Below are 20,992 nucleotides of genomic sequence, written 5' to 3' on the forward strand. Positions count from 1 at the left end.
GCGTGGACGTCTTTCGTTTCCACAGGATCTGCATCTCGACATCCCCCTGCCTGTCATTTCACGAAGTTCACTTCTGCGACGACCAATTACCATGGCGGACAAGGTCATCAACCTCGAGTACCGCGGTCGCGTGGCCCTCATCACCATCGACAACCAGAGCAAGCTCAACGCCCTGACGCAGCAGTACTACTTTCAGATTGCCCAGTCTCTGCGCGAGATTGAAAAGCACGACGAAGTCTTCGTGACCGTCATCATGGGCAAGGGCCGCTTCTTCTCCGCGTACGTCCCCTTTTTTCTTCTTTTCCTCCCTCCGGTCGCCTCCCCCCGCCCTCTCTGACCCTGAACAGCGGCGCAGACGTCAGCATCACCCGGGCCACGCCCACCGACCCCCAGGAGGCGCACGCCTACTGGCTGCAAAACTTCTCCGCCTTCAACCTCAACACCACCCTCGCCCTCGCCGAACACCCCAAGGTGCTCGTCTTCGGCCTCAACGGGCCCGCCGTCGGGCTCTCCGCCGCGCTCGTCGGCCACGCCGACTTCGTCTACTGCGCGCCGCACACCTTCCTGCTCACACCCTTCTCGTCGCTCGGCCTGGTCGCGGAGGGGGGCGCGTCGCGCGCGCTGGCGCTGCGGCTGGGGCCGGCGAGGCGCTGCTGGCGTGCGGGTTCGCGAATGCGGTGTTTGACGAGCCGAGCTGGGAGGCGTTTCACGCGCGGGTCCTGAAGGAGGTGGAGGAGACGATGGGGGAGCACTTGAACGGGGAGAGCATGACGGGGATCAAGGCGCTGCTGAAGGCGCCGGAGAGGGCGATACTCGAGGCGCAGAACTCGAAGGAGGTCATGGCTGGCTTGCAGCGCTTCGTCAAGGGTATCCCGCAGGAGGAGTTTCGCAAGCTCGCCTCGGGGGAGAAGCGGCATAAGCTGTAGGCAGAGTGGCATGAGACCCACGTCGAATGATGTAAATAATGGTTGAACCATGTTGTTGTCTCGTCTATTGCATGGGTGATTTTATCTATGTAGTGTCTATGCCAACAAAGCAAACAATAGGCTAATGCGCTGCCAGAACTCGCCGGCCTGCTTAACTATGCCCTTGCGCGCCGACTCATCTTCGATGCCTGTGAGCTTGAATACCTGTTCTGCGACGCGCAGCAGCTCCTCTTTAGCAGTTCCGCCGCTTCCCATACAGTTCTGCAATACAGAAATGTCGAATAGCCATTGCGTGCATATGTCCTTGACCAGTTCTGGGTCACCTTTTTCGTAATGCCTGCTCTTCTCTTCGTCATCACCGACTCTCTCCTCAGCTGATTTTTCACTGGCGGTTTCCACCTTTTCAGTTTCATCCGCTTCATCTAGAGACGTATTGCCCATCCTTTTCTTCTTCTTTGACGACTTTTTGTTACTCTCGACATCCGTCGAACCCTTGGCGGTAAGACTTTCCAGCTCCTTTGCCCACGCGGCACGTAGCCCAGTACCAAGCCTCTGTTTCAATGCCTTGACAGCTCCCGGGGTCCACAGGTCGATACCGAGTTCCGACATGGTGGTTGAGAGATTATGCAGAAAGTTGAACAGCTCAGGGGAGGGCTGATTGGGGATGGATGGGTCACCCTCCCAAAGTGATTTGCCGGTGACGACCCGGACGGACAGTCCCGATACGGCGAACTCTTTGATGGCTGCATCTGCCACATCTTGGGCGACCCTGTCGTGCAAGGACGGCACCATGTCAAGCCCGAACCTCTGTACTGCAGCGCGGTCGGGCAGCTTGCTCCGGATGTCACGAATGATACGCAAGAAATACGCCGCAATGCCGCCGCCGTGTTTTTGATGCCTCTCCTTCTCCCATAGCTCTGTGAGGTGAGCTTCTAGCTCCTTGTATGTCTTGTCCAATGCGGCGTCGAGTTTGTCTTGTAGCTGCTTAGGATCCTTCTTGCCTAGCACTTGCTGCCTTGCTTCAATGGTCTCTTCGTCTTCCACTTCGTCGTAGTCATTATCCCAGCGCTGCTTCTTGAGCGCGTCAACAACATCCGTGATGTCATCGATGACTTTGTACCACGACATGTAGCTGTGGACAGCTTTGGAGACAGCATTGTTTCTTCCGTATAAGCGAGACGCAACTTCCTGGAGGAAAGGCGCCGCACCAATAGCTAGGGCATCGTCATACCCAGGCTGATCCCAGAGCTCGGGTTGCTTATCGGTGACTCCAACTTCCCAACCCTGAAGCGTAGCCGTGACTTCGGAGCCGACTATTCGAAGCTTGGATACCTTGCTCTCGAGCACAGCATGCATGCGAGCATTGATGACTTGGCGTAGATCGTCTTGCATCTCCTGGGGGTCAAAGCCCCTAGCCTTGCCGCCATCTCGTATCCAGAGCTGAAGCACCTTTGTGCGGAGCTCCATGATATGCTTGTAGTCTGTCATTTCTTCCAACGTCTGCTTCAGACCATCAAGTAAGCACTGGGACCCATGCTCTGCCCAGCTAGCTAGCATTTCACGCGCTTGCTTGCCATCGAGGTCGTCGTGCCGGATGAATGGCGTAAAATACTGAAGTTCTTCCGTACACCATCGTCCATATACATCTAGTCGCAAGTTTTCGATGCGTTGCAAGGCAGAATCTTGGACGAGCGGATGCTTCTTGAGGTCGGACAAGGCTTCGGGAAGTTTGGTGGGTAATAACGCTTGTACGTCCAGCAGTGTTCGCGTGTAGACGCGCAGGGCATGCACGACGTTTTCTAGCGTTCGCAATCGTTCACCATCTGCGATGTCAAATGCCCTCGTCATGGCATTCTTGCGGGCCTCGAGGAAGAATCGCAAGGCGTCCTTTGCACCGGAGCTTGACGTGAGACTGGGAACACAAAGAGCCTTCAATATATCGGGCCGGTGTGAGTCATCGCCAGGTTTCTCGAGAGTCTTTTCCACGCGTCTCCTCAGACGTCTGCGGAGCGTATCCAGCGTCTTCTTGAGTGCGTCTGCGGCGGCTTGGGCATCAGCGTCGGCGGCGCCGTCGCCGAAGCTCTTGATGACAAGTCTGCTCAGGGCGAGAATCTTTGCTGCAAGGATCAACCGATCGCCTCTCGTTGCGCCGTCGCCGGGCCCGCTGCCGCCCTTGAGGATGCGCTCCGACACCAGCGCACATGCCTCGAGAAGACGCAGCCTTGTCGCTACCGACGCAAAAGGGCTCTCTTGCTTGTATACGAACTTGCTCAGGTTGGCAGCTTTGGATGTGACAACTGTGCGCCCGCAACGGCCGCCCATGGTGGCTAGGACATGCTGTACCTCGTCGTTGTCCTGTCGCATGCGGACAATGGCATCGGCTGTGCCCAGCAGTTCTCTGTACGAGCCGCCAACTTGGCTTCGGAGTCGGCTGGACTTTTCATCAATCTGAAGATGGAGCGATTTATGAAGAGAGCGGATTTGAGGGAGCGTCAGCGTCGAAGAGAAGATCTCCTCTGAGCTCTGGTAGGTCGAGGGGTCGCGGGATGCCATTATGGGAGGCTGTCGGTCGTGAGCGGATGAATTGGATTTGTGATGGCATGTGTTTGTATTGTTAGACCTGGAGAATGAGCTATAGATTCGGCATGATGGCTTGAAAGTGACCGTGGGACGGCTGCTGTTGTATGGATTTGTTGTCTGGCGTTGTCGGATGTAAGGTGTTGACGTGGAGCTATTATCCGTACCTAGGCGTTGCCAGATAAAAAATTGCCCTGGAAGCAAACCGTACAGACCTGTCATGTATGTAGCAAGCCACTATAATCTGCACTGTAACTAATAGGTACAGTGGGGAATTGTACTAGCCACTGCCCATCGCTGTTTGGTGGGGCATAGATAATGCGTCTGCACTTCCATCTTCCATTGGATCTCACAGGCACAGAGGTACTGTAGGTACTTGAATTTCTGGCAAAAGAGAGTTTATTTATTTAATTTATGCAATTCACTACAGACATGATCGTAGTTTATGCCGCCCGGCTTGATGAGAGGCTTGTATTTCTGGAGCTTTACATTATTGAGCAGGAGAAACAAAAATATGCCGCTAGAAGAAACCGAAGCCTTTGTACCTAAGAAATATCATGCACGCCGGAGGCGTTATCCTACCTATACCAACTAACTTCCCGCCGATATAGTAAATATTAATTCTAGGCAGCAACATCAAGACCACAATGACGTGAACGTTGAATCATCCGTCTGGTTCGATATTTGTCGCTTTGTCGCCGGCATGCCTTCTCTGCGGACTACTCTCGCATCGCAGTGTCTTGCTCTAGAGACTTGTGTACTGTTGCGGCTGGAAGACTCAAAGTTGTATCTGGCCGGGTCGACTGGTCTTTGCCGGATCCTGTTTTCCCCGGTCAGCATTTTTTGGAACATTGCTGCCTAACCAGTCCTATCATGTCGTACAAATGGCTCTGTTCACACGCGACGGGCTGTTCGTCGGCCTATATTGATGATCCACACGCACAGAGCAGTCAGGCGATGGTTTTCGTGTGGCCTTGCAGCAGCCCGCCGGGAGGAACCGATCCTTCAGTTCCCGGCCTGCAAACGCGTGGCTGCCTGACAAGAGATGGTGGAACCATCTATAGTTATTTTGCGGATGGATGCAGATACCATGTCGTCCTTGTCTGGCAACCCGCGGCGCGCTCGTGTCAATATTGGCGGCGGCTGGCCAAGGCAGCAGCCGGAACGCGGGTTCTTGAGGCACGCCGCGAAATGTCTCTCAGAGGCCTGTAGGAAAGAGATGAAAAGTCAGCTGACTTTTCCAAGGAGAAAACATCATCCGCATCCTCAAAGTCACACACACCAGAGCCCGTGGTACTTCTTCCAATCCCCTTTCTGTTGTTTTCTTCCGTGACCGACCAAAACATCCCGTTTGGACCCTTTTATATTACTCGATACCTTGAGTAAACTCCGTCGCCGCAATGCGTGAGATCGTAAGTCAAGCGAAGTCACCGATGTAGCTGGGCACTCACTTCTACACGTTGCTAACAATTGCCTCGATGATATTGATAGGTCCACTTGCAAACCGGCCAGTGTGTATGTACAATATTACAAGCATCCTTGAATGACTGTGGGCAAGTGCAAATCTAACATTGCGCGTGCAGGGCAACCAAATTGGAAGTGCCTTTTGGCAGACCATCTCGGCTGAACATGGCCTTGACAGCCAAGGTGCATATCATGGCTCCTCTGACCTCCAGCTTGAGCGCATGGACGTCTATTTCAATGAGGTAAGCCAGGGGAGAAGGGTTTAAAAAAATCCCATCGGAGATCCTGCTATTCGTCGTTGTTGCTGATAACCTTCTCCTTCGTCAGGCCTCCGATCGCTACGTTCCCCGGGCCGTCCTCATCGACCTCGAGCCCGGCACCATGGACGCCATTCGCGCCGGCCCCCTCGGCCAGCTCTTCCGTCCGGATAACATGGTCCACGGCGAGTCCGGCGCCGGCAACAACTGGGCCAAGGGCCACTACACGGAAGGCGCCGAGCTCGTCGACCAGGTCCTCGACGTCGTCCGCCGCGAAGCCGAAGGCTGCGACTGCCTCCAAGGCTTCCAGATCACGCACTCCCTCGGCGGAGGCACTGGCTCTGGCATGGGCACGCTACTGATCGCCAAGATTCGCGAGGAGTTCCCCGATCGTATGATGGCGACGTACTCAGTCGTCCCATCTCCAGGCAATTCTGACACGGTTGTCGAGCCGTACAATACCACCTTGTCGATACATCAGCTCGTCGAAAACTCGGACGCGACGTTCTGCATCGATAACCAGGCTCTCTACGACATTTGCTCCCGAACTCTCAAGCTTGCCAACCCGTCCTATGGCGACCTCAACCACTTAGTGTCCGTGGTCATGTCTGGCATCACGACTTGCCTTCGCTTTCCCGGCCAGCTGAATTCGGATCTGCGAAAAATGGCTGTCAACTTGGTGCCATTTCCTCGCCTCCATTTCTTTACCGTCGGCTTCGCTCCCTTGACCGGCCGCGGCTCGCATTCGTTCCGGGCCGTTTCCGTCCCCGAGCTCACGCAGCAAATGTTTGACCCGAAGAACATGATGGCCGCGTCCGACTTTCGCAACGGCCGTTTCCTGACCTGCTGCGCCATCTTGTACGTTTTTAATATTAGAGTGCTATGAAACCCTGTGCTTGACTGACTGACTGACTGTCTGTTAGCCGTGGCAAAGTTGCGATGAAGGAGGTTGAAGACCAGATGCGCAAGGTCCAAAACAAAAACTCAAGCTACTTCGTCGACTGGATTTCCAACAACATCCAGAATGCCCTGTGTACTGTGCCCCCCAAGGGCCTCAAGATGTCCTCCACCTTTATCGGCAATTCCACCTCTATTCAGGACATCTTTAAGCGCGTTGACGCCCAGTTCTCCGTCATGTTTCGCCGCAAGGCATTCTTGCATTGGTATACTGGCGAAGGCATGGATGAGATGGAGTTCACTGAGGCTGAATCTAATATGAAGGATCTCATCTCTGAATATCAGCAGTACCAGGATGCAACTGCCGACGATGAGGAGGAATACGAGGAAGAGGTACCGGTGGAAGAGGGCGAGTAGAGCGCAGCTATGGCTGGCAAGAAGAACCATCTTCTGAGTTTGTTAGTAGTTTGTTAGTAGTTTGTTAGTAGTTTGTTAGCAATCAACCAAAATGGCTTTCGCCGCATCCTTTCTCTGTTTGGTCGTAACTTGTCGAGACTATCCATCGTCTCTTTTAGGGCGGGCGAGGCCGTTCCTACGACCAGAGCCAAACACATCGCGGAAGAGAAATTCATGAGTCGATCTCTTGTCGAGCGGGATTTCTTGCATATTGGCTATACTCGGAAGTAATTTGCGACTGCTGCCTGCTATGCATGCTAGGAGCTGACTATCGCCCGAGCAGCCTGTCAGCGCTCGGTGCGACAACCCTCATAGATCCTGGTCTTAATCCTCGTACAAAAGCCCATCCATAGTCATCTATCTCACGATGCCAATACTTTCCCATAAGCTAGGGTCGCGGCGTAGTTGTATGGATCATCAGTTTCTAGATCCCAGCTGCAACTCCCTGCTTTCGCTAGGACCCCATTCAGACCAAGACATGCAGCCTCATGCCTCGACCTTGGCGATGCTTGCCATCCTGCAGCCGAGTCTGGCTGCATTTTGCAATTTTACGGGTGGTTTCGCCAACAGATTACCGGGACCATGCGGCAGCGGCACTCCGACCGCCTGCGACGGTACCCTGGACGGCTACGCAAACACCAGATGCTGCCCCTCGAACTCGAGGTGCGATATAAGTGGCGGCAATGCCTATTGCTGCTCAGACGGAGAGGATTGCGCCTCACGGGTTGTTGATGCCCCAAAAGTACTGTTTTCGCTTCGACCCCTCCCCGCTGACGACAAGCAGACTGGAACCGAGACTTGCGTGTTAACAAACTGGCTTCGTGTGAAGTGTAGTGCGCCGACCAAGCTTCCGATCTATGGCACTTTGGAGAGACCCTCCCCGCAGACTCGTGGTGCTGCGACAGGACACACTTTGGCGTCGCCGTCTTCAACAGCCAGGGTACCTTCCTCGCCGCGGCCTGCGCTCCCTCCGACCGGCCCCTGGCGCCCGTCACGGCGGGCTACTTCCAAGCCAAAGCGACGCGGCCGTCATGGGGGTGCACCGGAGCACTGGCGACCAACCTTCCCACCCCCACGGCCACTGGCTCGCCGTCTCCGACGGCCTCGACCTCGACTCAGCAGCGCGCATCGACTCTGGGAAAGGGCGGCGTCGCCGGGATCGTGGTCGGCTGCGTCGCGGGCGTGGTGCTTGTCGGCGTGGCCTCGTGGTTCGTGCTGCTGTTCCGCCGGACGCGGCGCGGCGCGGAGCGGATGGTCGGCGGCGCGGCGCAGGGTCAAGACGCGGCGGACGGGCCGGGGCGCGGCGATGCAACTCCTGGTTCGTATCGGCGGCCGTTGGTGGAGCTGGGGACGACGCCGCAGCAGGTTCCGGCTCATGAGATGGGAACCTAGCCCGCGGCGGGAGGAAGTATCGTATTGAATAGCAATACATGTTCTAATCTACTCCTATGAGCCACATAGTCGTCCTATTCCATGTCATCTCGGGATTCAATACTTCTCACTCTACTTGGCAAACCAATCTCTGGGCGTATTCCGCTCGAACAACTTTATCCTCGCTACTGTGACCTAAGTCGGTGTGATCTTCGTCGTCAGAACCCATTTCGTCCTCGATCTTTGCCACTCGCGAATGCCAGACATCATGAGCAAACAGGGAGCAGGCTTGTGATGGGCATTTCGAGTATCGAGAGAGCTATCAGCTGAAAATTGTAGTACACGTGTCCCAGCATCTAATCCTTTGCGCGATCGAAAAGGTACCATGTCAGGCGCACAGACTTGAAAAGTGACAGCTACGTTGATAAATGTATCGATCATAAACGGGTTGCCGAAATGAAACAATGAGGGTTTATTATAGACATGAACGCTTTTATAACCTCGTGCTCTTGACAACCGCCACGTTGATACCGGACTGCTCGCCCTTGTATCCGCCCTTTGGCTCGCCACCTTGCCAGACCGGCTTCATGCTCTTCAGCTTCTTCTGCTTGGCCTCGTACTGCTTCCTCTTCTTGACCCTGGGGTTGCGCACGTCCTTGCTCCTCCGCGGCGTCAGGCCCTTGTTCTTCTCGATGGTGTAGTTAATCTTGCGCTTGCCGTCCTCGCCGATCTGCTCCATCTCGACCACCCGGTCGGCCTTGCTGGCCGCCGCGTACGCCGCGTAGCGCGCCGCCTTGTCCTCCTTCTTCTCCCGCGCCTTGTGGGCGACCATGTCGTAGTAGTCGTCCTCCTCCCCGCGCACCGCCTTGGCCGCGACGTCGTCGCCCTCGTCGCTGTCCTCGCCCAGGGCGGCGCCGTGCTTGGAGTCCCGCTTGCCTCGCTTCTCAGCGGCGGCGAGCAGTCGGGCTTGGCGGTCACGGAGACGCTCGCGGTGAGGGATATCCTCGTCACCGCCCGCGTCGCGTCCAGCGCCGGCTCTGCGGTTCGCCTTCTGCACAATCTGCGATGTGTAGAACTTCAGACTCTTCTTGCGAGCAGCCTTTTGAGCCGCAGTTCGGACGTCGAGTGTATCTTCTTCGCCGAAGTCGGAGTTCTCATCTTCCACAGGCGCAACTACTTTCCTTGATATTCTATTGGGCTTGCCATTGGATAACGGAAGGTTGTACAGATCGGCAACGGATGCCTCGATCTCCTTTGCTCGAGCTAGCTCAGCCTTCTTCTTCGCCGCATCAGCCTTGGAGGTGGCCGACTTCTTCTTGCTGGGCTTCTCAACAACAATTTCTCCGCTGGCAGTGACATCGTGGACGCTTTCGTCGTCATTATCAGCAGCGATTTGTATAGACTGCAGACTTTGTATCTTGGTCCAGGCATTGCGGCATTGGATAAGTGTCTCCATGACTTCGTGCTCACGTAACTCAGATGGGTCGGTTGTCTTCTGGGCTTTCTCGGCGTCTCTAGCAGGTGCTGTGAGGATGGCAAAGTAACTGGCCAGGGTAGCAACATAGCATCCAAGGACCCAGTACTTGACGGACTCCAGCGATTGTGCCGATGCTGACTTGGCGGCCGCTTTGAGTTTAGCTAGCATTGGATGCAGGGCCTCGAGTTCAGTGACTAAGTACTCGAACTCTGGGTATCGTGTGACGAGGAGCTGGTGTCGGTCCTTTGGTGTCATGTCGTCAGTAATTTCGACTTCCTTTAGAACTTCCGTTACAGTTTCGCCGCCGTCTTCTGCATCACCGTCGGCCGCAAGCCACTCATGGCTGTCAAAGATGAAGTCCTCCTCCTGCATCTTTGCTAGCTTCTTTTTCTGAATTCGCTTTGCTTCGACCTCTTCTTCTTGAGCGTCGGCTTCCGTTTCGATTTTATCGGCATCGTAGTATTCTTTCCTGGAAGATCCCCACCACCCAGCGTCTTCCTCTTCTTCCTGGTCGTCTTCGTTATCATCTGCCTTTTTCCTTAGACCTGACTTGGTGTTCTTCGCGGATGGGTGGGCGGCGTCGTTTAATTCAGCCTCGGAATCTGAGTCTTCATAGCCAAGAATCTCTTCGTCGGAGAGCTCCATATCATCCTCTTGGCGGCGACGCTTGTTACCAGGCTCTTCATCGAGCATTATCGTATCTTGGTTGAGGAAGTGCTCATCTTCCGAATTTGCGACGTCCTCGTAGGTGGAAATAGGGCCCAGGCGGGCGTCGGCTGGATCAAAGTCTCGCGGACCACTAGACTCGGCATTGCGGCCGGATGCCTTTCTCTTTTTGCCCATCTTGACGGGTTTGTAGTATCGCAGTTGTGACTGGGTTTGGGAAGAGAAGCGAACAATGGAGTTTCTTGCGACAGAGAAGTTGGAAATTTTTAGGAGCTGATAAGATAAGGCCAGAGATAAATGGGCTGGCATTTTTAGCACAGAGGTCTCCACCCGTCGGCCAAGCTACACTGAGTACCTATGTAGGTACTTGCCTACATAGGTATTAATTGCCTGCAGGAATGATGCCAGATCTGCATTGTAATGCCCTGCATGTCACGTTGATAAAATGAAATTAAATACAGCCATGAACCCTAAGCTTTGCAATACAATACTGAAGGGTTGCGTGGTCACCTTGGCTTCGATGCCTTAGAAAACTGGCTGGCTGGCTGGTTGGGGGTGTGTACTCAGGCCAAGTGACTTCGCCATCTCTTGGCGTTCGCTTTGCACGGAATTCAGCATTGTTGCCTCGCTGAAGCCGCTAAAATTTTAAGCATGGCACCATCAGGTCCCAGCACTGCGTCACGTTGTGTCCCGCTGTACCTTTGTACCTAACCTGCTGTGCGACCCGCACCTGTCAACGGCAGGTAACTGTGGCTGCTGTCGGGCTTACCTTGGAGGTGTAGTACCTCTTTGCCTGCAGCTGCGTCAGTTTCGAGGCACATTTGGTTGTCACCAAAGAGCTTTGCTATATATTTCTAGCTATTCAATATCCTGTGTAGCTCTGCCTATATTTGTTTCACATGTAAGAGAAACATTGCACACTTCGCCATGCTCTCCCGCTTCCCCAGCCCAATCGCGGTCCACTGATCACTGGCGGACCCGTTTCAACTGGTTCAAAGGGACTGGTGTGGAGAGACTCGAGACGCACTTCAAAGTCCACGTGAACCTCGTCTGTCTATACGAAAACATGGGATGGTGACCGGGCCACACCTCCATCCTTAAGGTCTGTTGCATCCGCAAAGCACGGGAAGCCGTGACGCGACCCAATACTTACCAGTCATTTCCGATCCGCCCCGGCCCTACGATATTAATACCATCCTCCTTGACCACCTTCTGCGCTCCCTGACCTTCTGCTCCTGCCCGCCCTGTTTGCAGCTTCGACAACCTGGCCGAGATCGCTCCAAACTCCTCGACTCGCCTCGAGCTGTGCTTTGCGGCAGCTCGTCTGACGCAGTCGAGCAATTGCCACTCATACGGCGTCTCGCTACTATATATTCCAAAACTCCCGTCTCTAGCAAGATGGATTCCCAACAGAGCGACGACTATAGCGGCCAGCAACAGCCACCCGATTCCCCTCGAGCTTCGCGTCGACCCTACCATCGACGACATCACTCGACCGCTGAGCCTAGTGAACTCTCTCCCTTGTTGAATACCTCTAGATCACGCATCCGTATAGATAACGGCGGTCGCTCCCCTAGACCGGTCGCGCGCCTCTCACGTCACCAGAGCCACACGGGTTCGTCATTGTCACCCTTATGTGGTTCCAGAACTCCCTGCTAACCAATATTTCACTACTTTAAGGCAGTCTTCGCGGTACGAGACACCATAGTCGCCAGCCATCGTGGGGTCAACGCCTCATTTCTGCTCTTGGCGAGGGCAGAAGCAGCCTGGCTGAATCGAAAGGCTCCATCTTCCCCGAAGAGCGTGTCTGGTACGATCAATTCACAAGCACTGACTGGGTTCACGACACTATTGCCGATTCTCATCGCGTCAAAGCCCTTCGTGCCCGAAAGGATTTGCGTGGTCGCATCTTGAACCTTTTGGACGGCGCACAAGGATGGTTTCTTAGCGCTCTGTGTGGCGTTATCATCGCGCTGATCGCATATGCCGTCGATGTCACAGAGTCTACAGTCTTCGATTTTAAAGATGGCTTTTGTGCAAGAGCCTGGTATCTAGATGAAAAGGTAACGTTCCCCACGGTGTCGTAACTGCTGTTCGAGCTAACAGTGTGGCAGAAATGCTGTCCGAAAGGAGCCTGTGAAGACTGGAAAAGCTGGTCGCAGGCTTTCCAGATCCATTCACTTGCCGCAGGCTGGACAGACTATCTGGTCTATTTATTCCTTGTTATCACTCTTGCTACATTTTCCTGCTGGATTGCGCTCTGGACCAGAACGGTGGTCGCCTCGTCTGTTCAGCTTACTACTTTGGATGAAAATCTAGCAGCAGAGCAAATGCCGCAGCCGGCGACCGACCCTCACACCGACGATAGCTCCAGTCCGGCTCCCGAAGACGATGTGCCGGATCCAAACCCCCCAATGATATACTACACCGCTGCAGGAAGTGGCGTTGCCGAAGTCCGAGTCATTCTAAGCGGTTTTGTCTTGCACGGCTTCCTTGGTCTAAAAACGCTCGTTATCAAGATGGTTGCATTGGTCTTCTCGGTTTCTTCCGGGCTCAGTCTCGGCAAAGAGGGCCCCTACGTGCACATGGCTGCGTGTGTTGGAAATATCGCCTGTCGTCTCTTTTCAAAGTACGACCGGAACGATGCCAAGAGACGCGAGGTTCTCTCCGCGGCCGCGGCAGCCGGTGTTGCCGTTGCCTTTGGCGCCCCTCTTGGGGGAGTCTTGTTTGGATTAGAGGAAGTATCATACTTCTTCCCTGCAAAAACGCTCTTCAGAACATTTTTTTGCTGCATCGTCGCCGCCTTGTCCCTCAAATTCCTAAATCCATACGGAACACACAAAATTGTCATGTTTCAAGTTCGGTACTTAGTCGACTGGGAATTCTTTGAGCTTGGCAGTTTCATTCTGGTGGGCGTTCTTGGCGGTGCACTGGGTGCGTTATTCATCAAAGCATCCAAGCACTGGGCACACACCTTTCGTCGGCTCAAGGTGATCAAAAAATATCCAATGTTTGAGGTCTTTCTCGTCGCATTAATAACCGGACTATTGAGCTATTGGAACGCATTGACCAAGCTACCCGTGGCAAAGCTGCTCCTGAACCTCGCTTCACCCTGCGACGATTCGACGGATGCGAATCGGGATGAGCTCGGCTTGTGCCCCGACTCTATTGATGACATCCCAGGGATTCTTAAGACTCTGGTAGTCGCATTCTTGATCAAGGGATTTCTGACTGTCATCACATTCGGTATCAAAGTACCTGCTGGTATTTACATCCCGTCCATGGTTGTCGGTGGTCTAATGGGCCGCATGGTTGGTCACCTCGTCCAGTGGCTCGTCTTGGCGGCACCGAATTGGGCTATTTGGGGAAACTGCGCAACGGCAGCCGACGGTACTTGCATTCAGCCTGGTGTATATGGGCTGATTGCAGCTGGCGCGACAATGTGTGGAGTCACACGTCTGTCAGTCACGCTGGCCGTCATCCTGTTTGAATTGACTGGCAGTCTGGACTATGTCTTGCCGTTCTCACTGACCATTTTGGTGGCTAAATGGACAGCAGACGCCATTGAACCAAACAGTATCTATGTAAGTGGACGTTTGTTTGTTATGTCTAACGTGAGTGACAGTCTGCTAACTGCCCACAGGACCTTTTGACTTCTATGAATGCCTACCCTTTCCTGGACAATAAGCATAAGCCTGTTTTTACAGGCGACCTCGCCGATATCATTACACGCTTCCGACGGGAGAGAATCATAGACATTACAAACTCCCCGCTCGTTGCGGCGACCAAGCTTAGATCAAAGCTGGAGATTCTGCACCGTGCTGGAGAACTTGATGGTGGTCTGCCAATTCTGCGTCACGATATCCTGGTGGGGTTGATCCCGGCGCCAGACTTGGAGTTTGCACTCGATCAACTTGAGGATGAGGCAACTAGTTTGTGCCTCATGGATCGAGTGCCGAGTATTGACGAGGATGAGGACGACTCTGTGGACCCTACGGACTTTACGCCGTATATTGATCCGGTATGTTACTTGATGCTATCACTCTGCTTGAATTGCTACTGACCTTGGACTAGGCTCCGGTGGCGCTTGACTTGCGCTCTCCGACAGATCTTGTTTACGAATGTTTCGTGAAGCTTGGTCTGCGATACATTTGCGCTACCAAGGACGGACGGTATGCTGGGATGATTCACAAGAAGACGTTCGTAAGACATATGCGTGAGAAAGAGGAGGAGCAAAGCTAGCATCCAGGGTCCAGGGGAGGACTACGTGAGCGTTAAAATTGTGGCATGAGGACCGGTATCACTTATTGGGAGTATTTCTATTCTAGCATTGCATTGCATGGGCTGAGATAAGCATTTTGAGATTGACTCGAATCACTTTTATCCACAAAGCGGCGTTTTGGTGCATCTAAGGTGGTGCCGGTTAACCAGTTGACCGAGGCCGAAGTCGTGATGGCGGTGACATTGTTCGTACCAGGTAGATAGGAATTGGTGAGGCGGACATAGAGGCACCGACCTGCTAACTGATTTATGAATCTTCCCTGTCGCAAGTCGTTTGATCACCCACCTAGCTGATCGGCTGAAATTGAGATTCTATCCGACATCGGGTATGAGGGTGGATGTAAACGAGCACACCCATGCCCCAGTGAAGTTTGGCCTTGCGGCAGGCATCTGGCTGTTGGGGCTTGTTGCTAGTCATCTTGCGCTAATAAGAACGGAGTAAAGTTGGTGACTCCGAACGGCGTAGCGGGGTGCAAATGATAAAGCTGGGAAGGTGATAGAACATTATAGAGAAATAGGGAGAGAGAAAGAAAAATGCAAACACATTGACGTGAATACAGACTTTCAGAGTGAGTCAAGTCCCCTTTTCACGTAGAGGTAAGTCGTGCAAGACGAGTACAAGCGGAAATTAGCTGCAATGGTTTGGCTCATAATATTTAATCTTCGGCGTAGTCGTGGCGGCCTCGGGGGCCGTGGACCGCGTGATGGATCTGATGGAACCTCGATGGTGCTGTGTTCCCCAATCCAGAGCCTGGGAGCCCACAAAAAGCCTCCTGCGTGGGCCTGCAGCGCGGGGTTGCTTCTCCCCACCAAACGCCGGGCACCCTCCGGCAGCCTGCCGACCGACCGCCTTGGTTGATGAGCTTGGCCATCTCTCACTCTGGCTACTTTTTTTTAGTAATTCCAATCCAAGAGAAGGCGTCCTCTAAAACCAGCAAGCACTACAAGCCCACTGTAAGAGTGGCTTTCCAGAACTTGTCTTACCTCCATACTTACCCCACACAAAAGTACACCTGGTGAGCCGTTGGAATCCGTTCCGTTGAAACAAGCAGGCAGGGTCTTGGTTCTTTAAAAGACACTCCTACCCCAACCTCCACCCTCTTCGTCGTGTCTCTCCTCGTTCCTTGCCAACTTTTTTTTTTCGTATACTACCTTTTAGTGCCTCTTTAAATCTTGAAAAGGGGACACGCGGTCTATCGTTGGTAGTTAGGCGCGAAGAATTCACGGCATTTGGAGCTACAGTTTAGGTACGCTCGGCACCGACGCCCTCCTTCCTGTTGCCACCCTGCTTGGGCCAGACCTCACCACACACCGCTTCCACAGCTGTACAAGCAGTCCACTAACGTCGATCCTGTTTCTTTCAATTATAGTTGCTCATCCAACTAAAGACACTCTCCCGTTTTTCATCATGGCCGCTGCCATCAGATCCGCTGTTAGCCGTGGGGCCGTCGCTGTCCCGGCCTCGGTGCGCTATGCCTCGACCAAGAGCTTCTTCCCTAATGAGCCCGAGGCTCCCGTCGTAAAGACAGCGATTCCCGGTCCCAGCGGCAAGAAAGCCATCTCGGAGCTCGAGCAGGTCTTTGACACGCGCAGCGTCAACTTTCTTTCCGATTACAGCAAGAGCATTGGCAACTATATTGCGGACCCTGATGGCAACATGATGCTTGACGTGTATGTTGGCCCCGCTGACTTGACGACATATATATCACAGAAGCTTAAAAAAATACCAATCGCTAACATACACGACGTACAGATATGCCCAGATTGCTTCTATCCCCGTTGGTTACAACAACCCCCACCTCGCCAAAGCCGCCTCCAGTCCACAGATGATCAACGCGCTTATCAACCGCCCTGCTCTGGGTAACTTTCCCTCCAGCGACTGGGGCGAGATTCTCAAGACGGGTATTCTAAAGGTCGCCCCCAAGGGCCTCAGCAACGTCTTCACCGCGCTTGCCGGCTCTGACGCCAACGAGCTCGCCTACAAGGCCGCCTTCATCTATCGCCGCCAGCTCGAGCGTGGCGGGCCCAACGTGGAGTTTACTGAGGAGGAGATTGCCTCGTGTATGAATAACCAGGCACCTGGCGCCGCACAGCTGTCTATCCTGTCCTTCAAGACAGCCTTCCACGGACGCCTCTTTGGCTCCCTGTCTACTACGCGCTCCAAGCCCATCCACAAGCTCGATATCCCTGCGTTTGACTGGCCCCAGGCCACCTTCCCCCAGCTCAAGTACCCGCTCGGGGAGCATGTTGAGGAGAATCGCAAGGCCGAGCAGGCTTCTCTCGATGAGGTCGAACACCTTATCCAAAACTGGCACCTGCCGCCCGCCGCCGTCATGGTCGAGCCCATTCAGTCTGAGGGCGGCGACAACCATGCGAGCCCGGAGTTTTTCCAGAAGCTGCGCGCCCTCACCCGCAAACACAACGTCTTGCTCATCGCCGACGAGGTCCAGACGGGCATCGGCGCCACAGGTAAGTTCTGGGCCCACGAGCACTGGAACCTCCAGGACCCCCCCGACATGGTCACCTTCTCCAAGAAGGCCCAGACGGCCGGCTACTACTACGCCTCCCACGCCCTGCGTCCCAACAAGGCCTACCGCCAGTTCAACACCTGGATGGGCGACCCTGCACGCGCCATGATCTTCCGCGCCATCATCGAGGAGATTGAGCGCCTCGACCTCGTCAACCACACCGCCCGCGTCGGCGACTACCTTTACGCCAAGATGGAGGCGCTCGCTGAAAAGTACCCCGAGCACTTCAAGAACCTCCGCGGCAAGGGACAGGGCACCTTCATCGCCTTCGACAGCCCCAAGCGCGACCAGTTCCTCGCAAAGGCCAAGGAGTTTGGCATCAACATCGGCGGCTCCGGCGCCTCTGCCGTCCGCCTCCGTCCCATGCTGACCCTCCAGGAGCACCACTGTGACATCCTGGTCGACGGCATGGAGAAGATTGTCAAGGCTCTGTAAATATAGATGCAAGCAGGGAAGCTCTCTCTCGAGTATGGAACTCGTATTTGCGAACTTTTGCTTTTGTGTTGGAGTTTTGGTTTGTGGCATTGTGCGAGTATGGGAACAGAAAGCCTTGCCCTTCATTTAATGCAGATGAGAAAAACGGACGCATGAACTAATGACTAAAAAATTGTTGAGCTGCAAATGCCGGTATCCAAGTTGAAAGCAGTTTATATCGTCTATCTATTTATATATGCTGAACAAGCTTCCCCGTCCAAAAGCAACAAAAAAGTCACAGGGATGCTTCATAGCCCGCCTGCATAAAAGCAACCGTGACGCCGCCCAATGCCTATTGGTAATTAAAACACGCCGAGAACATTATCATATCGTCAGAAAGCACAGCGACCGCGTTTAAGAATGTTTCAATCCTCCTCTCTAGACTTGGGAGTTCCGATGATGTCGCCCACCGGGGGCAGCCTGTCGGGCGTGCTGCCTCTCCGCTGCTTCTTGGTCGATCTGCCCGGCTCCGGCGACAGTCTATGATGGGTGGTGGGACGAGCGTCCTGCATCGCCAGGGCCGGCGTCAAAGGAGGCGGGGGGTAGTACATCCCAGACTGGTATATGCTTTGGTGCTGATGCTGGTGCTGCTGTTGCGAGTGGTAGTCCATGGGTGGCGGCCGCGGCATCAGATGCTGCGGCAGCAGGGGTCGCAGTTCTTTCTTGGCCCGGTCTGCTCTGGACGGACGTCCGCGCTTCTTAGGCGGCGGCTTGGATATCTCGGCGGTTTCCTGCACGGGCTTGGCGCGCGGACTTGTTGTCGGCACGGCCATGAGCGTCGCGGTCGTCGCGGTCGCCCCCGGCATGATGCCGTTTGGCATCGGGCGCGGCAGTATGGAGGAGGATCCCTGGTAGGACGGCGGTTGGGGTGGTTGGATGGACGGCTGCAGGGTGGGCGGTGACCGCATCGCCTGGCTGAAGGATGAGTAGTCGCCGTGACTGCTGCTGGAGGAGTTGCGCTCTCTGCTGTTATAAGGGGCGGAGAGTTGTTTCGTCGCGAGCATGCATTCATTCATATTACGGCCTACATAAAAAAAAATCAGCGACACGAGGCAAGTGAGATAGCAAACGGCAGTCAGTGTAGCACTTTACCTCGAGGAAGCTGCATGTTCAGCCAATCCGGTTGGATGGCATGAGTTTTGACAAAATTCTCTAGCTGATAGACATCTACCGAGCTAGTCTTTATCATCTCCGCGAGGACAAATCTCTGCAAGTGACAGGTATTAGCTCTGTTCATGAAGAAAGGGCTATTTTGAGACAAGACACCTGGGGCGCGGCTTACATGCTCCTTGCTCGTGAATGGGTTGTCCATCTCCGCTAGAGGGGTTTCTGTGACTGGACAGAAATACTCCAACAGCGACAGAAAAATAACCCGGGAGAAACGACGTGGCTTTGTCGGTAGCGAGGCATCGGGAGCCGGGAAGAATGGCAAATTGGAGGAGGCGATTCGGGCGTGTTCGGAGCAGAGCGCGTGTGGGCGCCGTGCCGAAGGCGCTGGAACGGCAGCAGAACCGAAGAAGAAGAAGAAGCTGAAAAGAAAACGAGTTTTTCTATCGCCAAAACGTCGTGCTCATATGCTGACTTTGACGAAGCCGGCTGCGGTGGCTCGAGTCAGATGCTTGCCGGCCGCGGCGCGGGCTGAGCGGCGCGCAACTTTGGCTGTATCTGTCCCAAAGCCTGGAACTGTGAGCAAACGACAACCTTGGCGCAAGCTTTGTGGAAGTAATAAAGGTACCCCGCAACGGTCTCGTGCTCTCGATTTGTTTTCCTTTTTCGAAAATCAGGCGGTAAACCAAACCTTCCGAGTTGCGCCGCGCTTTGTGTTGCCTGGCTGCGGCTGCTCTTTGGGGTTTGTTCGAACTTTGTCGTCGTTTGTTAGCGATGATAGCCTGGCACAGAAGTCGCGGCCGGCCTTTTCGACTGACAATATCGCGACGGGTATTGGTTTTTCGGCGAGCAGATATGTAGTTCCGTTATCGAGGACTTGATATGGAAGAGGAGAAGGAAAGAAGAAGAGGTGCCAAGTAGGTAGGAACGGGACCGGTTTGCGCTTAGCCGCCCTGGATGGCCGGCCACAGACCGACCCCCCGTCACTTTGCGGTGCCAATAACAATCAAGGCTTTTTGCGAGCACCCTCGCCGCCTGTCCGTCTTCCCGGGAAGAACCAAAAATAAAGACTTGGGGGGAGTGGCTTATCGACAGCGGCGGCGGCGGCGGCGGTTCGCTACCGAGAGTTAATAATAAAAAAGCGGACGAGAAAGAAGCAATATGAGACATGCACCGAAGCGGCGCTACCTGCGCATCAGCATCCAAGACAATCGGCAGCAAATGGCGAGAAAGGGAAAATGAGTATGGAAGAAGGATGCTGACAGAGCAGCGAACCATCTACACTGGAGTCGTTTGTGTCTGAGTGGGATGGTACTTCCTACTCAAATAGGCCACTCCTCCCTCCCGTCCATGGCCACCCGGACTGATGACCGACTGACTGACTGACTGACTGACCGACTGACTTGCCTGCAGTTGTCTGTCTGCCTGCCGCATCACGCAGAGCTTGCTTCGATCCATTGACAGGCCGCCTACCCGCCTCGATAGGTAGGTATGTGTGTACATCGGCATAGACAGACACCACACCCAGGCAGTACGGGACAAGCAGCACATGATGGCGATGATGACGGCAGCCCACCTCGTCCCGCCCGCTGGGTGCAGTGCGCCCAGAAAACAGCCCCCCCTCCCACTCCCCGTTTTCTCTTCTCACCCGCCCAGTCGTCCGAGTCGTTCCCTTGTTAGCCTGTTCGCCCGCGGCATCGGGCCTTGTTCCGGTGGTTGGTTGGCGAGCCGTCCGCGTCACATGGGATGGGGGGTGGTTCCCGTCAAGGTCTCGTCTGAGTGGTTGGGCGGCGCTTTGTCCACCAAAGAACGACTGCCTTCTTCGCTGATGCATCGAGCCGGATCAGCTGAACGCTTGCTCTAGCTCTCCCTTTTTTTGTGGAGGCAGCGAACGCTACAGAGGAGTTGGAACCAAGACCCCCAACAAGAAGCGAAGTGCCCTTGTCGAGCTGGGCGCTTTGTCTCTGCGTGGTGCGTGGGCGTATTCTGGCTCTGCAAGGTACAGCAACGCGATGATGCCCGTTTGTTAGCGCAATGCCTACCTATGACTTTGGGACGCACACGCCCCCTCCACAGCCGCTGTCTCTTTCTCTTCTGTCTCTCTCACATAGTCATTTGTTGATAAACAAGCACGCAAGTCATCTCGAAGGCGGCACAAGGCGTCGGGAGGCCTATTTCGTTGGCGCTTGCGCGAGACAGGCATACAGCGCGTGCCACCTCCCTGTCAAAGGGCTATGCTGCCCGGTTCCAGATTCCGGTGCGGCATCCCATTAGTTGGGGCGAACGAAACGCGCCAGCCAGGCTATTTCGGTGAGACGGGAGGATCTTGGCCCTCTAAAAAGACAGATCGACGACCCGGTACATACTTGTTATGCACGGAGACGCCGCAACGGGCTACCACCCACTGCCTCGTAAAAGTGCGGGGGGGCTTTGGCACAGGATGCAACAGGATGTGGCTAACTAGGTAGTGGCCCGCCCGGTCGCGCAAGCAGAGAAGGAAGGCAAGTGAGA

General features: G+C 54.6%; 8 protein-coding genes across 8 annotated transcripts; 5 read left to right on the top strand and 3 right to left on the bottom strand.

Moving 5' to 3' along the window:
* Positions 1 to 91: 91 nt before the first annotated feature.
* Positions 92 to 926, top strand: ISF_01830 (peroxisomal D3,D2-enoyl-CoA isomerase; the record flags this gene model as incomplete). Its single annotated transcript, XM_018845437.1, has 3 exons — positions 92 to 279; positions 348 to 594; positions 648 to 926. The coding sequence occupies 3 exons, from the start codon at positions 92 to 94 to the stop codon at positions 924 to 926; spliced, it is 714 nt and encodes a 237-aa protein (XP_018707160.1).
* A 96-nt stretch (positions 927 to 1,022) lies between these two features.
* Positions 1,023 to 3,479, bottom strand: ISF_01831 (Vps51/Vps67-like protein; the record flags this gene model as incomplete). Its single annotated transcript, XM_018845438.1, has 1 exon — positions 1,023 to 3,479. One exon carries the CDS (start codon positions 3,477 to 3,479, stop codon positions 1,023 to 1,025), a length of 2,457 nt encoding a protein of 818 aa, XP_018707161.1.
* Positions 3,480 to 4,903: 1,424 nt separating this feature from the next.
* Positions 4,904 to 6,538, top strand: ISF_01832 (beta-tubulin; the record flags this gene model as incomplete). The annotated part of the gene is made up of 5 exons (XM_018845439.1): positions 4,904 to 4,915; positions 4,995 to 5,018; positions 5,087 to 5,209; positions 5,295 to 6,082; positions 6,148 to 6,538. 5 exons carry the CDS (start codon positions 4,904 to 4,906, stop codon positions 6,536 to 6,538), a joined length of 1,338 nt encoding a protein of 445 aa, XP_018707162.1.
* A 681-nt stretch (positions 6,539 to 7,219) lies between these two features.
* ISF_01833 (hypothetical protein) lies at positions 7,220 to 7,969 on the top strand (the record flags this gene model as incomplete). Its single annotated transcript, XM_018845440.1, has 2 exons — positions 7,220 to 7,240; positions 7,412 to 7,969. The coding sequence occupies 2 exons, from the start codon at positions 7,220 to 7,222 to the stop codon at positions 7,967 to 7,969; spliced, it is 579 nt and encodes a 192-aa protein (XP_018707163.1).
* Positions 7,970 to 8,441: 472 nt separating this feature from the next.
* ISF_01834 (Sas10/Utp3 family protein) lies at positions 8,442 to 10,268 on the bottom strand (the record flags this gene model as incomplete). Its single annotated transcript, XM_018845441.1, has 1 exon — positions 8,442 to 10,268. One exon carries the CDS (start codon positions 10,266 to 10,268, stop codon positions 8,442 to 8,444), a length of 1,827 nt encoding a protein of 608 aa, XP_018707164.1.
* Positions 10,269 to 12,421: 2,153 nt separating this feature from the next.
* Positions 12,422 to 14,333, top strand: ISF_01835 (chloride channel protein 3; the record flags this gene model as incomplete). The annotated part of the gene is made up of 3 exons (XM_018845442.1): positions 12,422 to 13,675; positions 13,735 to 14,112; positions 14,166 to 14,333. 3 exons carry the CDS (start codon positions 12,422 to 12,424, stop codon positions 14,331 to 14,333), a joined length of 1,800 nt encoding a protein of 599 aa, XP_018707165.1.
* A 1,447-nt stretch (positions 14,334 to 15,780) lies between these two features.
* ISF_01836 (4-aminobutyrate transaminase GatA) lies at positions 15,781 to 17,335 on the top strand (the record flags this gene model as incomplete). The annotated part of the gene is made up of 2 exons (XM_018845443.1): positions 15,781 to 16,043; positions 16,126 to 17,335. 2 exons carry the CDS (start codon positions 15,781 to 15,783, stop codon positions 17,333 to 17,335), a joined length of 1,473 nt encoding a protein of 490 aa, XP_018707166.1.
* A 404-nt stretch (positions 17,336 to 17,739) lies between these two features.
* On the bottom strand, positions 17,740 to 18,390 carry ISF_01837 (hypothetical protein; the record flags this gene model as incomplete). Its single annotated transcript, XM_018845444.1, has 1 exon — positions 17,740 to 18,390. The coding sequence occupies one exon, from the start codon at positions 18,388 to 18,390 to the stop codon at positions 17,740 to 17,742; it is 651 nt and encodes a 216-aa protein (XP_018707167.1).
* Between the last annotated feature and the right edge of the window lie 2,602 nt (positions 18,391 to 20,992).

The sequence above is a fragment of the Cordyceps fumosorosea genome, assembly GCF_001636725.1.
Source record: "Cordyceps fumosorosea ARSEF 2679 chromosome Unknown scaffold_3, whole genome shotgun sequence".
NCBI classification, from domain to species: domain Eukaryota; kingdom Fungi; phylum Ascomycota; class Sordariomycetes; order Hypocreales; family Cordycipitaceae; genus Cordyceps; species Cordyceps fumosorosea.